This window comes from Melopsittacus undulatus, chromosome 8 (genome assembly GCF_012275295.1).
Source record: "Melopsittacus undulatus isolate bMelUnd1 chromosome 8, bMelUnd1.mat.Z, whole genome shotgun sequence".
NCBI lineage: Eukaryota > Metazoa > Chordata > Aves > Psittaciformes > Psittaculidae > Melopsittacus > Melopsittacus undulatus.
The window spans coordinates 56,443,049-56,466,412 of record NC_047534.1 but is presented as its reverse complement, the minus strand read 5'-3'; the positions used below and the strand labels follow the sequence as shown (position 1 = coordinate 56,466,412).

The 23,364-nt window shown below is 43.1% G+C and overlaps 1 protein-coding gene across 1 annotated transcript in view; it reads left to right on the top strand.

Moving 5' to 3' along the window:
* Positions 1-23,364, top strand: part of ABCA12 (ATP binding cassette subfamily A member 12) — an 82,301-nt gene that overhangs the window by 40,787 nt on the left and 18,150 nt on the right. The window contains exons 21-38 of the mRNA XM_034065509.1: positions 531-621; positions 1,937-2,116; positions 3,533-3,848; positions 6,382-6,496; positions 7,825-8,154; positions 9,014-9,083; positions 9,184-9,318; positions 9,999-10,154; positions 10,925-11,102; positions 12,924-13,142; positions 13,749-13,945; positions 14,312-14,472; positions 15,952-16,176; positions 17,282-17,420; positions 18,710-18,962; positions 20,133-20,219; positions 21,223-21,316; positions 22,819-22,946. Of these exons, the coding sequence (XP_033921400.1) occupies positions 531-621; positions 1,937-2,116; positions 3,533-3,848; positions 6,382-6,496; positions 7,825-8,154; positions 9,014-9,083; positions 9,184-9,318; positions 9,999-10,154; positions 10,925-11,102; positions 12,924-13,142; positions 13,749-13,945; positions 14,312-14,472; positions 15,952-16,176; positions 17,282-17,420; positions 18,710-18,962; positions 20,133-20,219; positions 21,223-21,316; positions 22,819-22,946 (3,074 nt within the window). The remainder of the gene's footprint in view (positions 1-530; positions 622-1,936; positions 2,117-3,532; positions 3,849-6,381; positions 6,497-7,824; positions 8,155-9,013; positions 9,084-9,183; positions 9,319-9,998; positions 10,155-10,924; positions 11,103-12,923; positions 13,143-13,748; positions 13,946-14,311; positions 14,473-15,951; positions 16,177-17,281; positions 17,421-18,709; positions 18,963-20,132; positions 20,220-21,222; positions 21,317-22,818; positions 22,947-23,364) is intronic.

The following is a 23,364-nucleotide window of genomic DNA, read 5'->3' as shown; positions in this document are numbered from 1 at the left end:
TCATGGAGCTCTGGGTACACACATACGAGCTAGAAGATGCCTTTGTACATCAGTGACTGTAAATACAATTCCTTTTTCCCCTCCTAAGGAGCCCAGCCCTGCTTGGATACCGAAGGCAGTAGGCTGTAATGTTTTGCATACTTGCTCCCTGTTTTCTGCAGTAAAAATTGTCTTCTTTTCTTACAAAACTATGAAAAGTTGCTCTCTGGAACCCTAAAGCATTAGAAGTTAATGAAATTTACTGCACTTCTAGAATAACAAAGATTATTTCATGGGACTCATGAAGGCTCAACAGACAACCTCTCTTGACTCCAAAACAACTGCTAACTTGGACTGACATTTTCATTGCCAGCATTTCCCCATCCTGACCCACAGAGTGACTATATGGAAAGATCAGGAAAGGAGTAGGAGGGGACTGTACAAATGCTCAGTGAGGGCAAGCTGGGCTGTTGTATTTTAGAAACACACTGAATAAGCTCAAAGGGCTTCTGGTCAAACATGATATATTTTCTCTCTTCACTTGTTGATAGAACACCCTGAGGAATCCCTTTGTCCAGGTTTTCATCAAGCTGATGGTGGATTTGGATGCAGCTGAACTGCTGGCTCAAATAAACAAACTGGGTAAGCTGGTCCACATGTGCTGCCTTCTTACTGGTACTTCAGGTCTCCAGAGTCACCAAGCTGTAGCCATCCTCTGGTACAGCTCTTCTCTGGCCAGGATCAGATGCTGTGGTGCGAGGCAATCTCAGCTGTGATGCAAAAATGTTGTGGGCTATTGGAATAGACCCTTAGAAAGCCAAAGGGCTTGTATGAAGAGATGTTTCTTGTGAGTGTTGAAGGGATAGTAGGATGGGAATCTCTGCAGCTGAGTGTGGCCACTGGAGGACACTGTTTAGCCATAATTATGTCTTCAAATGAGTTACCTGGGACTCTGTTGGGGAATGTGGAGGGCTCACTCTCATAAGGGTTCAACTTAAAAGTTTTCCAGAGCAGAAAAGCAAGGAATCAGATAAAGGTGCCCAGGCTCATAAAGCCAAAGGCATCATTGCAGGAGATGCTGTGCTGGAATTTCTGTTCTCTGGTAGTCTTGCACAGGCCTTTGTGGTGAGAGTTGCTGATCTGTGCTATGGGAATCATCAGCAACTGTCCGCAGTGGATACCTGCACTGCATGGGGATCACAGTCCCTTCCTCGTTGGTCTTAGTGTCCATACCTGCTTTTTCAATGAGTAGCCATATATGTCAACATAAATCTGAGTTAAAGTAGCAAACCCCAGCATAAACCAAGGGTGTTTGTAGTCTTTTGCAGTCAGAAGGATATTTGCATACTGTTTGTGATGACCCCTTTATTATTTCATGAGTAGCAGCTCAAGTCTTAACTGCCCATAAAATCATCATGGTTGCAGCAGCTGTTCCATATTAGTTACACTGCATTATGCAGTCACCTTTTAAAACAGCCAGGAAACAGCAGTGTCTTTATTAAATTGCATTATCAGGTTTAGTATACACATCAGCACAACAGACATAAGTTTTCCTTGATGTGCTTGCATAAAGCACATCCTCCCCTGGGACAGAACAGCTCATCAGACAAGTTGATTACATCAAAACCCATAAGATGTGGGATGAATGGGGAGCATCGTATGTGGGTCTAAAACCTCAGCAGGTTAGTAGCATCTTCTGATTTGGGATGGCTGTCACATTCCATTGCTGGCATCCTCCCAGAGGCAAACTCACGAGCATATTACAAAAGATTAACATAAAAACTGGGTCACCAACATGCCTTCATTGCACTGGTTTTTACATTTAACATTCAGTATAATGGGTTTTTTCCTTCCTGTCTGGTGTCATTGTCAGTGTAAAGAGCAGAATGATGTGATGATTCTTTGTTGTGTGTAATGATGCTACTGGTTTTGCTTGTGGGTTTGGTGTCTTTTTCAGATGATATTCGGCTGGAATTGCAGAACAACTCTGACATTGTGGAGCAGCTGAACACACTGGCTACCCTTGCTGTGAACGTGTCCTCCTGTGTCTCATTTAACCGCATTCAGGGAGTCAAAAGCTTAGAGGAAATGGAAACGGTTGCTAAAGAGCTCTTTCTGAAGAACGAGCTTTTCGCAAGTATGTGACAGTCTTGAATCCCCCTGTAAATTAGCTTGGGATAGGGTGGAAGTCCAGCAGAAGAAGTTTGGCTTTCCATCAACAGCTCCCACCACACAGCAGTTGACTTTGAGCCAGTGTACATGGGACTTGCACACTGAGATCTCCTTGTGGCAGTGTTTTACAGTCTCCTGTTTATACCTTCTCTTCTCTTAAAGCTCCATTGTCTGTGTAGAAAGCCTTTGGTCAACTGGTGTTTTCTTTTGGTTCATTCTCAGTTTGAATGCCACTTCACTGCCCTTAGGAGATCTTCATGACAGCTGCCTTCTTTCAGGCCCCCATGGGAAAAGGTCATTAATCAAGAAAGATATCACAGAATCATTTAGGTTGGAAAAGACCTTTAAGGTCATCAAGTCCAAATATGAGACAATTCAATTTATCAGAAGGTCATGAAGCTGTTGAGATGTTCCAGCCAAACACTGCAATATTAGATTGGGTCTTCTCAGTCACACTTTTCGTATCTGTGGGATCAGATTGCAGCTTCAGATCAGACAATAGGAACTTATATTAATTTATATTAGCTTACATTAATTTGATGTAGTGACACAAATGTGTCTTAATTTTTAAACATTGCCCAATTTCTCCTCAATTAGGATTTACTTATAAGTCCTGTTTGGGTTTATACCTAGATAGAAACCTTTTCTTTTCTTGTGACTTCACACCCTGATAATCCTTGTGTATTCCCATGAAAACAGTTTTCTCCCATGATTGTCATCCATTCCATCATATGCTTTATATATGGAATACTCAGGAAAAACATTCTGTAGGGAAAAACTTCTGTTGCCTTTATTTAAGCAAACATTTAAAAAGAGAAAAGTCCTGTCTGTCTAACTGTATCTACAGCATGTCATTTCCTAACAGGAGCCTGCAAAGCTGCTATATTGATGTCTTCTGTATGGACATCTCAGCTCTGCAGGACTTTGTGTGGGCACAAAAACATGTGTATAGGTTTTCATGTCACAGCATCACTGCATGACCCCTATTGATAGTATCCTTGAGCGTGTTCACAAGTGCATGTGCTGACATACCTACCAGATATCTGACAGATATCTGCTGTTGCCAAGTACAGTTATTCTGAGAACCTTTGGGGTTTGAATGTTCAGTGGGAAAATGCTTAAAAGCACTTGGAGGTGTATTTCACACCCAGAACCACTGGTCACATTTGGAAGCATGAGTAGCTGCAGTGATATATTGTTTACACTTCTAGACACTTGATAAGCAGTCTATCCATCTAACCATTATTTGTGCAGCAAAGAAATTAGGTGATGGACTGTAATGTAGAAAAGACATATAAAAATGAGAAGTTTCTATGTATTCCTATGTACTGTTCCCGTGGTGTCAGCTCTGAAGGAAAGCCTTTTCCCTTCCTGTTCCCAGGTATAATTTTCAAGCTGCCTTCAAGTCATAGCAGCCCTGGAAGCTCAGTTTATGGGGACCTGGCCCTCCCTCCTGTGCTCAACTACACCATCCGAATGAGCAGCAGGATCACACAAACCACCAACAGGATCAGGGAGCGCATCTGGACTGTGGGTCCTCACAATTCCACCTCCCAGAGCCAGATTTACAGCCGAGCATTTATTTATATCCAGGACAGCATTGAAAGAGCTATCATTGAATTACAGACTGGCAAGAAGCCAGAGGAAATAGCTGTTCAAGTCCAGGCCATGCCTTACCCTTGCTACAATAAGGATATGTAAGTTTGTGTGCCTTTTGTTTTCATGCTTTGTCTAAGCTCATCTTGTCTGACTGGTGGAGCTCACCAGCTGTACTGGTCTCCTTAATACCATGTTCACATGACACCGAAATAAGTTCATTTTGTGTTCTGTTCTTTTGGCTTTTCTGTTTGATTGGCTGTTTTGGGGAGTTTTATTGTTGTTTTCCCAAGGATCTGAACAAAAGATGAAAGTTTGGACTCCAGTATAAGTGTTCTATATTTAGTTTGCCCATCTTTTGTTTTCAGCACTCTGTATGTCCCCGAATTGTCATGGTAACTATAGGTTTTACAGCAGGTAAAATTTGCTGTCCCTGTGTGACCACCCATGGTAGAACTGAGACTTGGGCTGGCAGGACCTGGGTTACATATGAAGTATTGGCTTGTTCTGCATGTGTTTGCATGCTGACAATGAAGCAGAACTTAGAAAATGTATTTACTGGGCAAAAAAGAGTCACCAGGTTTATGTGCTTTGTTCATGGAGATTGCTATCCAGCTGTGGTATTTGTTATTCATTCCAGTGATTCCAGCTAATGATTAGTGTATAGTGAATAGTTCTCAATACAGGTGCCTCTCAGATGCCTCAAGCAGGAAGATAAAATTGTACCATTCATCTCTGCTATAATGAGGGAGGACAGGGAATCTTTTGATGTGCTGAGTTGCCAGGTTAACAGCCTGTCACACAGAGCAGTGCAGCATTATCTTTGTGTGGGCCAGAGTAAGTTTTATACTGTAAAACAGCTCAAAGTTTCAGATCATCATCCTTTCCATTCATCTTTAGCCAGATCTGCAGCTAGTATAAACTGCACCTCTGCCAAATGCAACAGAGAGAAGCAAACCTCTCACAGCTGAGGACCTGCCCCTCTAGCAAGGCAGGTTTTGGTCTGTGTTGGGAAGCTGGCAAGAGGGTACTTACCCTGGCAGCAGGTGGTGGCCAAACTGAGTGGCAAGCACCCAGGGAAGGGATTTCAGTGTCCATCAGAAAGCAAATAGTGTTGGTAGGTTGGACAGTCACTCCATCCTGACACAAGTGTCTTGTTTGGACCTAAGGTACAGACCAGATGTAGGAGCTTTTCCTATTGTAAAGCCTGTGTGTCCACTGCATGAGCTATAAGATTATCTGGGAGCTATAGCTATAGGAGCTAGAGCAGATGCATTAATCTCCTGTGTCAGCCTGTCACTTGAGAGAGCTGGGGACCTATAACCTCTTCTCAAGAGCAAAGTGCCTGCAAGCACACAGGCAGTAAGCATTCAAAGTGCCAACTTCTTGCAACAAATATGTGGATTATTGCTGTGAGATAGTTTTGGACAATGATTAACTGTCTGCTCGAGGCCTTTACTACAGTGCTTATCTGCTCTTGTTCTTGTTCTTGGGCTGCTGAGAAAGATTACTGCCTTCAGGATTCCCTCCCCACCCCAGCTTCAGAGGGACACAAGTTTGCTCAATTATTAAAATAGCTAAAGGCTTTGGATTTGCATCCGGTAGTAGTCATAAAATGACTTTATTGTTATTCCATAGTTACCATCCTGTAGGGAAAAGAAGGGAATATGTATACATCAGTAAAGGGAAGATGTTGGGAAATGCTGAAGTTTTAATAGCCTAGAGATCCTGTATAAGGTGGCAGCCAAAAAGACCCCAAACAACAAAGAACTAGTAGAAATGCCTCTTTTTCTTTCTCAATATGGCTTCAGTTGCATGGAAGTGTTTCCAAAAGCTCTGGTTTATGGGAGATTTTCAGTTTTATAGGTAAAAAGAAATTTAAAAATGAATTTAATCATATTATTTTCTCCCTGGATTTTTTTTCCCCAGGAATAACACTGATTACTTTCTTATAAGCCAGGTTTAGAAGTGAGGGAGGAAAGCGTAAGCCCTGTAGGTACAGTGAAGTGAATATCCTGCTTATAGAAACTTGCTTTCCATCACAAAAGGAGAAGTTTGCCACTGTTGTCTTTTTCCTGTGCACATTCAGCACAATGAAGAAGGTTTTAACTAAAGTGAGGAGCCAAGAACTCTGAAGCCATGCTGTAGGCCTGGATCATCCCTGATAGCTGTCCTGTGGGGGTGATAGGACAGGCACTCGGAGGGGAAGCACCTGTATCCAAATTCCAGCACCAGGACATATGGCCTGAGAACAACATTTGGTTATTATATCTATTAACAGAACTGGGAATTACATCTGGCTGCTCATTCCAATTGGGATGCACCCATCAGGGAACCAGGAGATGCCACTGGCTGTGGTAGCTCCTGCTCCTGGTGCTGCTCAGCCAAGCTTCCACAATGCATTTGGAAATCCCTCTGTAATTTAAAAGAAATCAAACAGAATTTGAACAGTCAGGAATTCTGTGAATGGAAAACCCAGAGCAAGGGCAAAATAGCCATTTTTGTCATTATTAATTATACTCCCCATTTTGAAACATAAGCATCTCTTTTCCTGTGCCAAAGTATTCTTCTGTATAAAGCCTTAATCCCCAGCATATTTTGTATTCAGCTAAAGCCTGCATTTGCCTTTTACAGGTTCTTAACCAGCGTGACCTACTCTCTTCCATTTGCTCTGATGGCTGCCTGGGTGCTGTTTATAGCTGATTTTGTTAAAACACTTGTTCAAGAGAAAGATCTGAGGCTTTATGAGGTATGGTGAAACCCTCTGGGGCGTGCAGGATTATAAACAGATTTGCCTTATTAGTGGGTACTATGTCTCCTGTGCAATATTCAATGGGGCAAAACACGCATTAAGGAAATCATATTCCAAATACCTATTGTTTGACCTGCAGTGTTTGGATTCTGACTTTGTAACCAAGCTCAAAACAATAGGAATGCAGGGAGTTTGCCCTTCAAATGGGGAGGATATTGCTTTGCAGCTCTGAACACTGGAAATATGGGGACTTGACAAAGTTTTCTGAACATTTTAAGCTCTATAAAAATTGACTTTGAATCATATCTATTGGGGACAAAGACATGGAAAGTGACTTATTTCCTATCCTTGAAATTATTATACTTAATATTTCAGAAGGTGTTACATATTACATCAGCTCCTCTGAAATGAAGGTTTTCATCTCGCTTGCCTATTGGAAAAGAAATGACATTGAGACCTAGGGAATTTGTTAAATTAACTCAGGTTTTTGGTGCAAACACCATCAACAGAGATGAGCAGCAAAGAGCTTCTGTCAAACTAAGCTTCAGCAAGCAACAGAAGCTCGAGCAGATTTGTCTTTATCCAGTACCATGGAGACAAATACTGATTCACCACAATCATCTCCAGTAAAGGGCAGTCTATGAACTGTGATGAGATTGAAAGTGAGTGAACCCCAGGGGCTGACAGCCCTGTTAATTTAGGGAACCCAGTTTCACTGTCTCTAAGAAGCAGGGTGTCAGCAGTCTTTTTAGGTGTGTAATAATCTACAAGAAGCCACCAGCACCTGTAGTTTGTTTTGGATTTATAAATACACATTGGCAGTTTTATACAAGTCTTATGGGTGTGATCATCAGCTTGTATAAATCAGCTTCTTTAAACCTTAAACCAAAACAAAATTGCTCCCTTATAACCATGGTAGTTTACCTATTGTGTGTGTCTTGGATTTGTGTGAGGAATGGATTGGTTTCAAAGATGTTTCACTGGACCGATTAGCATCATTTTAAAGAATAACAAAGATGTTTTAGGAAAGTTACAAATCTAAGGCCAGAAGTTGCTCTGGAGCTTGTGGGCTACAGTGCTTCTTGCTTGCAGGTCCAGTCTGTAGCATTCTTCTGCAATAGACTGCTTTGCAAACCTAGGGCATGGTGGAAATGTGAGTGTGTGGTTTCTCCTTGGTTATCAATATGAATTTGAGTATAAAAGAGTGTGGTTTGGTTGATGCTTTGCCTAGAAACTGAATAAACCCAGCAGTTCAATATCAGCAGAGAGATCTCTTAATGAACACTTGTCATTTGTGCTTCTTTTTTTCACCTTTCTCTCTGTAGTACATGAAAATGATGGGTGTCAATGCCAGCAGCCACTTCATCGCCTGGTTCATAGAGTGTGCCATCTTCCTTCTGATTACCGTCACCTTCCTCATCATTGTTCTAAAAGTGGGTGACATCCTTCCCAAAACAAACACAGCACTCCTGTTCCTGTACCTTATGGACTACAGCCTGTCCATCATAGCAATGAGCTACTTCATCAGCGTGTTCTTCAATAACACCAATATAGCAGCCTTGGTGGGCAGTCTCGTATACATCCTCACCTTCTTCCCCTTCATCGTGCTTCTTGTCATTGAGAATCATTTGAGCTTCTCTGTGAAGAGCCTGCTGGTAAGCTCTGCTTTTCAGTAACAGGGACCATGTATGTGGAAGCAGACACTCACCTTCAATAAACTTCAGCTCTTATTATAGCTTGTGTCACAACTTGTCATGGTTGGGTGTGTTTCTAAATTCCATCAGTGAATGGTGACACATACAACAGGAGAGTTGGCTGTTTGAGGGAGACCTGGAATTAGTTGTGTCCCATGACTGAAAGCACTGAAATTCAGAGAGTTCCTACCTGCCAGCTGGAGAGTAGTCTGAGCTACATATCTCACCCTTACAAACTGCAAACCAAAATGGGTTACTTTCAACCAACGTGAAAAACAAGGCTGGCTCAGTAAGGAGTACAGGCTGTGACTGAAGTCTGGCTCTGCTCATTGCTGTCTCTGTTCATGCTTTAGTTTCATGTATCTCAAATTCCTAGCTATGGAAATAGATGTAAAGTATTGTTTCTTACCAAGGATAGAAATGGGAAGGTATTAGGTTCCAGAAGCCAGGCTTGTTTTGAATCACCCAGTTCAGGAAAGAACAACTGTTAGTGCTAGTGGTAAAACTATTAACCACATGGCAGGTAATTCTCAAGCCCTGCTGTATTTCAAAAGCCTAAAATAAAGGCCTGTATGAGGGAGGAAGTTGGGTCCTGGGTGTGAAGCAAAAGAAAGGCTGGCTCTAAGGAGACATTACAGCCTGGCACCAGAAGTAATGCCCATCATAAGCCTGGTTCAGTGCTTTTTGTGATAGGAGGGGAAAAAACACTCATTTATCTGGCTCCTGGACCAAGCTAATGAGGCACCTGATTGTTGACTGACTTAATTTCTCTTTGAGATTGATTCATCAGTTCTTTGGTTTGAATTTTGTTTATTCACAGAGTCTGTTGTCTCCAACTGCGTTCAGTTACGCAAGTCAATACATCGCTCGATATGAGGCACAGGGCATAGGTATGTTTGTTATAGACAAAACTAGGCTTTGATTCCCATGGTTGTGACATTTCATTAACTAATATAGAGCCTGTTTGTATTTCTGAATCCCTGTTTGCAGGTCTGCAGTGGGACAACATGTATAAGTCCCCAATGATTGGAGACAACACTTCCTTTGCCTGGATGTGCTGGCTCATTCTGATAGACTCTTTTATATACTTCATCCTGGGATGGTACATAAGGAATGTTTTCCCAGGTAAGGATACAAAACATTGAGGCTGGTACTGTGCCATCTCTTGGAAAACAATGAAGACAACACTGGCTGATTCCATGGTTCAGGCAGTATGACAGTCCACATACACAGGATACCCCTCTTTATAGATCAAAGGGAGTATGACTTTGTGAATGTCTGACAGTATTCATGAAACTGAGACAGAGAAAGGGAGAATTGGGGCTGCCCTGCTTATCACATGGGTAGGTGAGTCTCCAGAAGAGTCTGCAGCCAAGGACATGGGAGGATGTGTTTGCAGTCTGGTGGGTGAAAATGAGAACAGAACGTGTTAGCCTGCATTTGTCAGTTGAGTGATTTTGTGTTGTGTAACTTATATCATTTGATTTCAAAAAGTAATTCCTGCCTTGGGCAAGAGCCAGTACATTTGTCTTCTGCTTTTCTTCCTGACCTAATGAAGCAGTCTACTGGCATACAGAAATCTACCCAGTGGAAAATGTAAAGTACTCCTGCTCTCCAGCTATGAAGTTACTCAGAATAACAAATTAGCTAATGCTTCCTATTGTGTCAATCAGGCAAATTCTCTCCCAGTAGTACATGAGCAGATCAAGAGGGGAGAGATGTCTGAGGAGTTTCTTTTTCTATTTTGAGTGCACCCTGATGCTTCCTGGGAAACAGATACATGAATGAGATTCCTCTTCTTGCAGGTAGATATGGCATGGCTGCTCCCTGGTATTTCCCACTGCTTCCATCTTACTGGATTGAATACAACAGTTACCTCCCCTTCTGGAATGAGAAGCAAAGAGGCCTTCTCTTAACCAAGCTGATGTTAAGGAAAGAAGCCACCCTCAACAATAAGATATGTATGTGAATGCTAGATGGGGTAGTGATACACATATTATAGGTAAATGAAGTCAAATTTATGAAAGGTCACCATACTCAGAAAACCCATTTCTCTATTGATCCTTATGTGGTAGCACAGGAGAAACTGGAATCTGTTCCTTACATGAATAGAGATTTGGCTTTTAACTTATATTTGTTCTTCCTGTTTGGTTTGGAAACACATACTGATTTTCACATGCATATTTGTGTGTGTTGTAGTTAAGCAGTTCCCTTAGATGAATGTATCTCAGGCATATATCTCAGTCATACACTTTTGTTTGTGCTAGCAAATGGATGTTTCCACTTGACAAAAGGGATATTTGCTTCTTTGTTCATCTCTTTAAATATTTAGTCTGTAAAATACTGTGAGATCACACATAAAAGCTTCCTGATTCTATCTAACTGAAAATAACTCAGTAGTTTTGCTGTATGTCCTCTCATTTTCTGTGCTTGCTTCGTATAAACTTAGTTAGGTGCTGTGAAACATCTGAACATGAGACCTTTTCAAAAGTGATAAATGTCTATTGTCAGGAGTTATTAGAAGCTGCAGAGGTAGAAAGGAGAAATCCTAGGGAGCTCAAAATGATATAGATCCTGTGAAATGTTCCCTACATTCCGAGCTGAAAGGCACCTACTTTTGCTGTATTTTGGTTTTAAAAGCCCTGCTTGTCTCTGAGGTGGAAAAAAGTAGCACAAATACCTGCTGCAGTGCAGTAACTGTCCTCTGACCATTCCCTTTGGTGTGTCGAAGGTGCATCCCCTCCTCCTGTGGAACCAGAGCCCACTGATCTTGCCTTGGGAGTCTCTCTCTGCGGCATAACGAAGGTTTATGGATCCAAAGCTGCAGTGGATAATCTCAGCCTCAACTTCTATGAAGGGAATATCACTTCCCTGCTGGGACACAATGGAGCTGGGAAAACTACAACCATGTGAGTATCCTTTAAAGCCTTTTCTTATACTGTGGGGCATGATTGGGTGAACTCTTGTTCACCCAGCTGGTGAGCAGGTGGGGCTGAGCAGTGGTGGGAGACTGAATAAGAGACTTTATTAGGCCAAATCTCTCTGTAGTTCTGCCTTACTCATGGATGACCTCAGCAGTCCCTTCATCTATTAGAATTAAAGGTTCTTTTCTGCTTAGGAACATGCTTTTTAATCTGGTAGGAACCTGTAATGCACAGCACAGCATCTGTCCTAGCATTTTGTTCCATTGCACTTTGGTGCCTGGGGTTAGGCTTTTCTGAAAGTTGTGGGTAGCTTGTGAACACACCAAAGCAGAAGCGATATTAGCAAGACCACTTAATAAAGGTGTACTTGAGCTGTACAAGCTCATGCACTGGCTGTGCTGAAATGGCAGTGGGTTAATACATTGGCCTTTCAGTCCTTCCAGCTTTGCCATTTATAAATTATTATTTGTGTTGCTAGATAACAGCACTAAAACAGACATGTAGAACTTGGCTTCTCCAGTGATATTTATGTGCATCACTCTGAAAGCAACATTAAGATGATAAATAGAAGCCTCAGAAGAGCCAAACTCAGTAAGACAGATGTGTGCTTCATTTCAGCATGTTATCAATTCATCTCGTATGCTGTTTGCAAAGTGTAGGCAAAGGTGATATGCAGAAAAGTATAATAGCTTCTTGAACCTTAGTGCAGGCTTCAAATCCCGAGTAAGGTCACAAGTTACTTCTTCCCTTTTTAATGATGGTTAAAAGTCCCAGGAGAGAAAGAAACTCTGGGAAGATGAAGAGCAGTCTGAGACATATCTTCTCCTTTAGTCCCTCCAGGACAGCACCAAAAACTACCTATAATATGCAAGTAGTTATTCTGAGCAGAGGGTCTATTTGACTCGGGTCTATTGGGTATTGCTAGGAAGGTAACTTGCTTGAACTAGATTAAAGCACTGCCCACTGGGAGGTGTCTTGTCTGGAAGTCCTCTCCCATGTCTTGTTAATAATGGCAGTGAAATCTTAACACACATCCATGCTCTGATGTGATTAGTAAGGTGAAGATGTAGTTTTCAGTCTCTGTTGTGGTTAGCAATATAAGGCTGTCTGGGTACTGTAGACAAACCTCAGGCAATGTGAGGAAGCAGAATCCCATACCACCCAGGTCAGTGCTGCCTCTGCAGGGATGCCTGCTGAGGTTGAACCTGCCACCTCACACTGTGATGATGTTTCTCCAAGCTGGTTTTGGGATTGTCATTACGTTGTGTTTGGGGTTGGTAAGATAACCAAACATCAGAAATATCCTTTACTGTATCTTTTATTACTCTATATTTCCCATGTATTAATAAAGTAGTTGAGATTCTTTATTGTGTTGTGTTTCTCTCAACCCAGAATCCTCGAATTCTGGAGCAAGTGATTAAATTGGAAGTCAAGGGCATTCATGAGTATTGATGTATGGGATGTGCAGTGATCTTAGGAAGAGGAAAGCTGAAGATAAAAGTACATATGAAAAGTAGCCAGAGTTCAGTGTGTGAGCTTGGTACTTGCTCTTGAGTTCCCATGAGGGATATGAGGGTGTCCTTTGATGTTAATTGACCACTGCTCTGACAAGTGCAGTGGCCAGGTATGGACAAGTACACAGTCAGACAGCAGAAGAAGCAGTGATCAGTGGTCCCTAGCTGGAAGAAGTGTGATGGTAATGTAAGAAAACATTGAAAGTGATGATAGATACAGGATCATGTGAAAAACTTAAATATGGCTTTTCCTTTTTCTGACTTCCTTTTCCATTTATTCTTTCCCTTTCAGATCTATTTTGACTGGGTTGTTCCCTACATCATCAGGTACTATCTTTGTGTATGGCAAAGACATCAGGACTGACCAGGAAGTTATCAGGAAGAATATGGGGGTGTGTATGCAACACAACGTGCTGTTTAACTACCTCACCACAAAGGAACACCTGCTGCTCTACGGGTACATCAAAGTCCCCCACTGGAGTAAACAGGAGCTCTACGAAGAAGTGAGGAGGTACAAAAATAGGCTGTCAGAATTATTGTGTGGTAGTGCCATCCCCACTGCAAAGCTCAAATGAATGTTGAAGTGTTGCAGATGCAGCATAGAGTTCAAATAATGCCTTGGTCTGCCTAGAGGGATATAGAGATATCTATGGCTGTAAGAAAACAAAGTCTCTTCTCCAGGGGGTTTACAAGCTTCTGTGGCTATTCTTTGGAGATGTATTTATAGGCCTCAGGGTCCAGTCCTTGCTGCTTTACAGTTTTCCCCAGAAAGAGGTTTAATCAACCAGTCAGAAAGATGATGTCGATTTTATTGGTTTTGTGGAGAAGTGAAGCAGCAGGAGCATCCAGGGAGCTGGGATCTCAGTGTTCTCAGATGAGGAGGAGGAGCCTTTAACCTTGATGTGTCAGATGAAAGCATCCTAAAAACCCATGTTTTAGATAAAAGTCCCAGCGACTGAGCTGACAGGGGAATCATCTCCCTGCACTGTGAGGGCACTCCATACTTGAGCAGTCTTACACTTGCAGTTATGGGGGGATTTGGGTATTTTCCCATTCCCTGCCTTTAAAAGATGCCTGAAGGACACCCTTTGGGGGGTGTTTTTCCTTTGTTTTGAAGGACTTTGAAGGAGACTGGCCTGTACAGCCATCGTCACAAGCTAGCTGGCTCCCTGTCTGGGGGCATGAAGAGGAAGCTGTCCATAGCTATTGCTCTCCTGGGTGGATCTAGGGTGGTGATACTGGATGAACCGACCACAGGAGTGGATCCATGCTCTCGGAGAAGCATCTGGGAGATTATCTCCAAGAATAAGAAAGGTACCATCCTGAGACAAGGTGCTGCCCAGGGGCAAAGGTGATTTGTGTCACTTCTGCATATATGGGATTTGAACCATGGGGTTTGAGACCACAGAGCACAAACTCTGGGAGGCTGGGATTTGAGGACTTTCTGAGTGCATCCTGCTTGGTTTCTGTAAATTCAGAATGTCATGTGAAAAGTAACTTTACTACAATACACAGTGTACAACACAGTAACTTCCAGCTTCTCTCCAATGTTGCCTTCCATCCAGTTTCACTACTAATTACAAAAAAGCCCAATTTCCACCTAATACTCCCTATCCCCTCAATCAGCCTGATGTAATCACATGTATTTGTGGTGGCTGACATCAGCTTTGTGTTTTCCAGGCAGGACCATCATTCTCTCAACACATCACTTGGATGAAGCAGAAGTTCTGAGTGACCGGATCGCCTTCCTAGAGCATGGAGGGCTCAGATGCTGTGGTTCTCCATTCTACCTGAAGGAGATGTTTGGTGATGGATATCACCTGACACTCACAAAAAAGAAGGTTTGTGTATGAGCTGGTCCTAAATTCTTAGTGTCTTGGGTGGGAAACCATCAGTTGTATGACAGGAAAGAAGGGAACATATCACAGTGTCCCACAGAAATGAAACATGCTGCAAAAGGTTCATCTCAGTGTTAGGTGTCTGCAGCAGAATGGTTGTTCCAGTATGATTTCCCTTTTGTGGAATAGCTTCTTTATGTAATTGTTTTATGCCTGAGTAAAAGTGGAATGTCTGAAGCCCTTTGTTTTGGCCACACACTGTGCTGTTTCCTTGGGCTGCCAGGAAGATCATTTTCTGTATGCTTCAAACACTGGTACTTGTGTTACAGGGCTCTCTACTCCAGCTCACTCTGCTTGTCCCTTGCTAGAATTTGCACACTTCCCTATATGGAGAGTTCCCCAAAACACAGCAATGTTCAGCCCCTTTACACAAAGCCTTGACAAGGCAGAGGTCTGAACTTGAACCTCCTGTATCACACATGCACAATGCAGTCTTCTTTGCCCTCCTTTCCCCACTGGGCCTTAGCTCCCATTTGTGTCCCATGAGCATGGTCATTGCAGCACACACTGCAATGGGCAGAGGCAGAGATGCTCCTGTTTGCAAGCCTGCATGGAGCTGAGCTAGGGCTCTCAGCAGCATTGTCTCAGAGGGGAGCCATCAAGGCTTGTTCAGGGATGCAGGCACATAGTGGCAGGAGCTGAGTGACAGATCCAAGGACAGTAGGGTACCAAAGAACTATTGAGGATCTGGATGTAAGCATGCTGCTTCTCCTGGAGAGAACATGTGTCCCCACACTTCCTTCAAAGCAGAGGGAGGGTCTCCAGCAGGACCACTGGAAAACAGGAATGTCAGTGCTCTGCTTTGTTGGAAATGAAGTTCCTGAGGGTTAAAAGCAAGGCTGGGTGCAGAGCATGGATTCTGAAGTTCAGAGAAAGAAAGCAGATGGGAAGAGCCCATCTATAGCATCTGGCCTGAGGAAAAAGGCTCTGCTTGCAAGGAGGGGAAAATCTGCTTTTGATATAGCATTTATTACAGTGCTGTTGGTAGTCCCAGCACACAGAATAATGTGCAGATACCATAAGAGATGAGCCCCTCTTCCAAATTGCTGGCAGTATAGGGAGAGAGAAAATGAGAAAAGATCTGTGTTCAAGCCCCATTCAGGTATCAGCTTCTTCTCTGCTCCACAACAAATGCTCTAGCTGGTGCAAAGCGGTTGATTCAACCCAGTCCTTGTATCCCCATAGACAGAGGGAGCCCAGTAAGATTTTGGCTTGACCAAGGCAGGCACAGAGCCACATCTCCCTCTTCAAGGGCTAGAAACCCACTTTCATTTCCTTTTCATATTTACCCTGAAATGTTGCATACCTGCACTGAGACCACCTGTGGATTATGCTCTGGGACAGCATTTGGGCTCAATCCTGCAGTAGGAAGCTTGACCTCACATCTCTCTTGGTGAACACAGTGTTTTCCTCTCTTTTCAGAACATGGTAGAGGAGTGTGACACCACAGCAGTGACCTCCTTGATCCAGTCCCACCTCCCAGAGGCTTATCTCAAGGAAGATATTGGTGGAGAGCTCGTGTATGTGCTTCCCCCCTTCAAGTCCACAGTCTCAGGGGCCTACCAGGCACTTCTCAGAGCCCTCGACACCAGCCTGAGTGATCTCCACCTTGGTTGCTATGGGATCTCAAACACAACCGTGGAAGAGGTAAGAGCTCAGGATCCACTTGATTTAATGAAGTGTTATGGTGATTAACTTCACAGCATTGTGTAGCTCTGCTTGCTGGGCTAGATGGTGGCATGTTTTGGATGTGAGTTGCCAGCAGGGGAAGAAGTGGTTTGGTTGTTCAGTGTTACCCTTAGACATATGTGTGTGTGTGTGTAGATGTATTCATAAATCTATATAATAATGCACAAAGTGTACCGCTGTCTCAACTTGCTAACAGTTCTTTGGGCATTTTACCTAGAAAATGAGATACTGGCATTAAACTAAGGAGAGAGGGTAGTGATGTGTTTCTCTTTGAACTATTCTCTTTGTCTCTGTGAACCTGGGTTTGCTACAGATGCAGTCAGCAGGGAGGGAGTTCATCTGAATAACAAACTTCAGCATGGATGCTGTATTGGAGAAATGAATCAGCTGATGCATCTTGGAGTACCACAGACACCTTTCTGCTCATGGGAAACCTCTGGTCAAATAAACACAAACATTACTTGCATCAGAAACTGAATGTAAATGATAGCAGTGATGACCTTTGTCTTGCAGAAAGGAGGGTGGCACATTGGTACCTTTCTGCTCAGAAATTCTTGCTTGCTTTTAAGTGTTTTCTGAAGGCATCAAGAATGAGTTATATAGCATGGACAGCACAGCCATGCACATTCCCAGCATGGAAAATACCCCAGGAAACAGCCCTCCTCGTTTCCTCACTGGTGCCATGCAGGGAGAGCAGTCTGTGTGCTGCTCACTGTGTGAGTGTGGAGGGGGCAGAGTTATGTAGGCATTGAGCTGAAGTGCAGCTTCATTTATGCCTGCTGAGTAGTCATGTAGTAGGTGGTATGAGGACAAGGTAAGTCCAGGGCAGCTGCTAAGTTTTGTTGGCACTGCTGCAGCAGGAGGTGACAAGGAGTTGCACAACGATTTTATACTGGAAAGAATGTGAATTTCCCTCACGGAGCACAAAGGGAACAGAAAAAAGAGCATAATTCACAATTGCTGCAGTAACTGCAGCTGCAAAGTGGAAGAGTGGATTCTGATGATTATTTTGGTAAATGGAGTCATTTGGACCAATTTTCCTTCATATTTTCTTGCTCCATAGGTGTTTCTCAATCTGACAAAAGAGCTGGTGAAGGAGCAGAGAGAAGATGCTGCACTGCCCCAACAGCTGCCCGGAGCCAGTGGTCAGATTGGCAGTGATGAGATGTCTATGAGCACGGATACCTTCACAGAAAGAGATGGTACTAAATTATGTCCAGGTTTTATTCCAGATTGGTTGCAGATGCAAACAAGGATGGATGGACTGATCTGAGCTCCCCATATTCTTTGTTGAAAACCACATTTCCCCCAATTGAGGAATCACAGAGCAAATAAATCTTTAGAAGTACAGCCCTTAACAGTTGTTTAGATCCACCCATTTGGAATAGTCTGAATCACAGAATAAATTACAGAGGGGTTTTGTTTGCATGCACCTTCCTTTAAATTGAGACAGGTTTTAATCTAATCAAATACAGTGTGTGGGTGAAAGAGCAAATGTATACCTCTGAAAGTAATTGCTGTAATTGATGTGGAGGATTATTTCTACATAACTAGTGGAGTTGGAGAGAAACTCTGTAAACCCCTTAGCCTGTTGCAAAAGCAGCACAGCTCTGAGCTGGGTCCTCCTTTGCTGCTTTTTGCTGTGTCCCAGCCATTGCAGTGTGGTAAAACAGCTCCAAGGGCTAGGCAGTGGGATAAATTCATGGTCAGAAGAGAATGAGACCAGTATCTCTAAGGCGTTGAGAGCTGCAGAAGGTTGCACACCCCCAAAATATGGAAATACCTGGCTGAAATACTTCCTCGGAGCAGGAACGTTTTTTGTACATACAAATATACCATTAGGAAGGCAATGCAGAGGTGTTTTTGTACTCACTTCTTAAAGCTGGCCTGCCCTGTATATGTTACTGTAAGCAGTAACTCATAAGCATAGAGAAGTATTTTGTGTCACCCCTAATAAGAGCACTGAAAAGGATATGCTTTGTGTTGTGTTGTATAGGTTAATATTTCATTAAGAAATATAGGTTGCACAGGATTAGACTTTGCTTTATGTGTGCCACAGACCTTCCATGCAAAAGATCAACTGGTTTATGTGTTTTGTTTTCTTATTTTATGACTAATTCTCTTATTGATTTGTCTAAGGACCTGCTTTCTAAATGATGACAATTTCCAGTTTGCAAGTATAGGAGAATAATACATTTTTACTGTAAGTTGCAGCTGGGTAAGCAGGATGTAAACAGCTTATTGCATCCGGACACCAGTGCTCCTCTTGCAGTGTGAACTCAGTATGAAATCACTACATGTATGCATTTGAAAGGAAAGAGAAACAATGATGTTACATGAACTCATGAGCCAGAATCTAAGTCCTGTCCCAAGCCTGACCATTGTGCATGTTCCAGCTTAGTAGTTTTGATTTGTTATCTGTAATGGAGTGCAGGAAGCTGAACTCACAAATACCGATCCATGACAAAAGACTTTCTTCTTTCGTACCCAGATCAGCTCCTGATCAGATCCAAAAGCCTGCAGGGTTTGCCATTGCTGCTTAAGAAGACTTCAGCATTGTTCATTAAGAGATTCCACCATACCCGGAGGGATGTCAGAGGCTTCATTGCTCAGGTCATCCTCCCAGTCCTCTTTGTGACAGCTGCAATGGGGCTTGGGACACTGAGAACTAAGGAGACCGAATATCCCGAACTGATGCTTTCCCCTTCTCTGTATGGCACATCCGACCAGGCAGACTTCTTTGGGTGAGTGGTGGTGTTTGTGTTCCTTATAAAAAGCAAGTTTCACTATCAGGATTATTTATAAGTGCACCCAGTAAACAGTTACCCAGATGACGTGTAGCTATGGGTCTGTGTGGTTAGGTTACAAAGGCACATGCAGAAATCCTGTTCCTAAGGGATCTCTGCAGGAGATGGCCTGGCTCAGTAATCAGCCTTAGAAAAACAACCTTTTATTCGGGATTAACTGTAAAATATGTGAGGAACTTTCTTTGTGTTTCACATTGGAGATTTCTTAATATATATACTCTTCCCTCAATGTGAAATAGAGGTCTCCACATCAGTCACCTTCAGTATTATAACTCTGGGATGAAATTGTGTCCACTTTGTGAACTGTCTGCATTGCCCTCCTCTCTGTGGGTACAGAACATGCTTTCCTGTCCAGACCCCACTAGTCTAAGACACACAGTCAGTTTAAAGGACATTCACTTTTTCAGTGCAATTAAGATGCCACCACTGAATTATTTCATTGTGCTTAAAAATGTTATATCCCAAGTGATTAGAACTTGTTTCATTCTGATTTCATGGTGTGAACTGCTATCTTTCACCAGTAGTTTTAAGTCAGAAATAGAAAATGTAGCTCTAAAGCAATCACATCTGCTCTTAGGTGTTCTTCCCCAGAACTGCCCATGCTGTTCCACTCTAGTCCTTCTAGATGGTGGAATGAGCCAGAACTGCACATCTGAGTCCTATGTTCCTCATGTTCTCTGCTTCTGCTGATGGAGCTGGGTCAAAAGCAAGAAGCATCTTCTTGAATGACCAAATCCTAAATAGACATCACAGATGAAAGAGCTGATTGAGGCAAGACTGGAGACAGTGACTGAAAACTGCAGTAGATGCTCTTCCCCCAGAAACAGAGTTTTGATTGTCCAATAGTTCATCAGTACCTTGCTCAAACCTAGAGGCAGCAAATCACTGGAGTAGTTGTGTGGCTCTGAGCAATGAGCAGTCCTTTTAAACCTGCGTGGTGATCCTCAGGTACTGCATGTACTTCAGTGATTTGCAGGGCTGGCACCACGAGTAATCAGTTATTTAACATCTTAAATCCTTTTTCATTCAGACAGTTTTTCTCTGCTCAGTGCTAGTGGAAGTAGCTTCAATGTTTTCCTGTTTTCTTTTATCTTTGTTAAATCTTAGGAATTTTAATGAAACCACAGATGCTTTAGTTGCTTCAATGCTTGCTTTCCCTGGGACGGATAACACATGCATGAATGAAAGCAATTCGTAAGTACTTCTTGGGTTTCTTGTACTTGGGTTTTGAATCTGCAAGAGAATTGACATAACACCATTAGCCATATGCAGAGAAAAGAAACACTATCTCCTGCCTCTCTTCACATTGACTTGCAGGCTCTTCCAGCTCATTAGGAGATGCCTAACTGGCCTTTTGCAAGCAGGAGCAAGCCTGTCTCCCATGCAGCTTGAAGCGAAGGCTTGCATCTGCCAGCACAGAACTAGGAAAACTATACTGTGCTTTAAGGCTGAGACTGGGACTTCCAATACTGTCCCAGGACCACGATGCTGGTGTTCTTTGCTTGCATCAAGAAGCATTTACCACCACAAGTGAACTCATTTATTACTAGGAGTAGTAAGGAAACAGCTTTGGTGGTGACAGGATGCCAGAACAAGAGCAGTCTATTCTTGCATCTGGGAAGTAGTCCTTACCTCCCCAGTAATCCCAATTATAACACTGAGCACACCCAGAAAGTTCTTTCTGTAGCTTTTGTGGTCTGTGTCTAAAAGCTGTGCCACGAGGGCTGTTTTGCCTGCAGATAAATGTTCAAGGAACTGGTAGTAAAACCATGGGCAGACTTGCATGTTTATGTGTGCCATGTACCTGCAAGCAAATACTTATACTGAGTGTTTACAGTGCCTGCCTATTCAATGCAGTCCATTGCAGGACTCCCCAGTTATTGCAATGACAGCAGCCCTTATTTCTGCACTGTAAAATGATGTTGGCCTATGCTAACTCCTTACACTCTACTGTGGGAATGAAGGGGTGTCTGCATTCCTTCTGATCAGCTGAGAGAGCAGTAGTGAGGTCTGTATTCTGAGGGGCACTGAAGGCAGGGAGAATGGGTGTTCCCTGAAGCACCCAGAGCTGACAAGAAGGTCTGCTTCTGCTGAAGCTACTCAATGCCATCCTTGCTGTCATTAAACATGACAGCAATTAGCATCGTCTGCAGACCTGAGCACAGAGAATCTCAGAGGGAAATGTGTTCGTTTTCAGGCAGTGTTTAAAGGAGGACATGCTTGGCCCATGGATTAGCAGTGGAGACCAGAGAACTGAGTATTCTGCCTGCAACTGCACAGATGGCATCCAGGTAATTTCAATGAACCCAAAACTGAGGTTTGGGGGGATACTTGTGAGGCCTTTAAGCTGGGAGTGGTTTTGTGGGCAGGCATGACACTAAGGAGAACTGAGTGTTCAAACTCCTCTTGTCCCTTTTTGGCCTGTTGATTTTGTACATCAGATAACCAGTGTGTGTGCACTGGTTTGGGGACAGCACAGGAAAGGAAAGAGCATCCTCAAGAGATTTGCATGCCAATATAGCTGCCTTGCTCCCCATGGTGGGAAAAGGTTTAACAGTGCTTTTGAATGTTGTATGATTGTCCCATTAACAGAGGTGAGCATGTATTCAAGGGGAAATTTTCATCTTCTACAAGTACTGTCATTATACAAAAGCACAGCTATTACTGCTGTTTGCTCTTCACAATTTAACTTTATGCAAAGTCTACATCCATCAGCTTTTACTCTGTTCCTTATTATAAATAGTGATGATTAATATTGCAGTTATGGTGGTACATACAGAACCAGATATGAGCACTGCTGGGCTTAGTATCTTCACACGCATATGGGGAAAAGGCAGATTCTGCCCCAAGGATGTTACACTTTTACAGCCCAGTTTGAAGCTGAACTCTCCCCCCTCCAGTGCTCTAACATCTGTTTTCAGCTTTCTTTCCAGTAAGAAATCAGGCTCATGGTGCAGCATGATGCCATTTGTAAGATAAAGCATGTACTTATTGAATGTTCCTAATCATTCCTTAAAATGCATCTATTTTATGGGGTTTTCAGGACACACACTTACTTTCACAACATTAAAAGTATTAGCACCATTAGTCCCAGAAGTCAGGATAATGTTCAAAGCTGATCCTCACTGTGCCTGTGCAGGTGTCCCTCAGCATGCAGGAAGCTATGTTTCTGTGTTCTGATGCAGAGTTATAAACAGAAACACAATGGGGGAGACCAGGGGTTTGTTATGGATGAGCTGAAAGAAGCAGCCAGCATGCTGTCTGGTAGGATGCTTTAGCCTTAGGAAGCAGTTGATGTGACTGACCCTCAGCTTCTTACATTCAGGGCTAACCAAGGCTTCTCTGAAGCCTGGAACACATTCCCAGTGACTGACAGGAAAGCAGAAATGTGGAAAGTAACTGCTGTGAAATGCATGATGAGAGTTTGAGGCCACCCCAGAGTTTCCTGCTCTGTGGGTTGTTTTGCCCTCTGCAGTTATCTGTGCAGTCACTGATGCTCTGCTAAGTAGGATCAGCCTTAATTCAGCAAAAACCTTCCTACATAGCATGAAGCACATCTCAAGGTCTCTCTGATGTCAGTAGAACTGAAGTGTAGGTTTAAGGAAAGGTTATTTTTAGGCACTGCACTAAATATGTTCAGGACAGCGTGCAGGATGTATGCTGTGTTTGTGAATCATCAGCTTCTGTAAGAATCAGTCGCAGTGTTGTCATTGCCTGCTCTCAAGGCTGTCCTGGTATACTGGTTTCCAGTGAAAACAGACATTAATGGTTTTGTTCGCTTGTCTCCACTCAGACATGTCCACAAACGAACTACACTCCTGCTCACAGAAGGACCTTCTCCACACGGACACTTTATAACCTCACAGGACACAATGTGGAGACCTACATTCTGGCAACCACCAAAGACTTCCTACAGAAACGGTACAGCATGCACCTCCTCTGGACTGCACTGGGAACAGCCTCTTGTGTGTCTCATATCCACTGTGCTTGGAGAGGTGACAGTGCAGTAGGGGTTTAGCAGGGCCTCTCTGCTGATGGTCTCTGTGAATCTGGTGAAAGGAGGTAGAATATCCTGCAATCGTGGAGTTAAAAAGGCTCAAGCAAGTGGTCTGCTCCATCACAGCAGGGATAGCCTAGAGATAACGTGTCAATCACCCGGTATGCTGATGGCTGAATCTGCAGACAAGGCTTTGTCTGGCTCAGAAATGCTTACAAAGGATGATCTGACACAGCCTGCCATGAAGTAAACCCTGGGGAGAGACCAAGTTTGACTCTCTGAAGAGTCCCAGTGTGTGTTTCACTTAAACAAGTGCATCCATTCCAGTGAAATTAGAGGCTG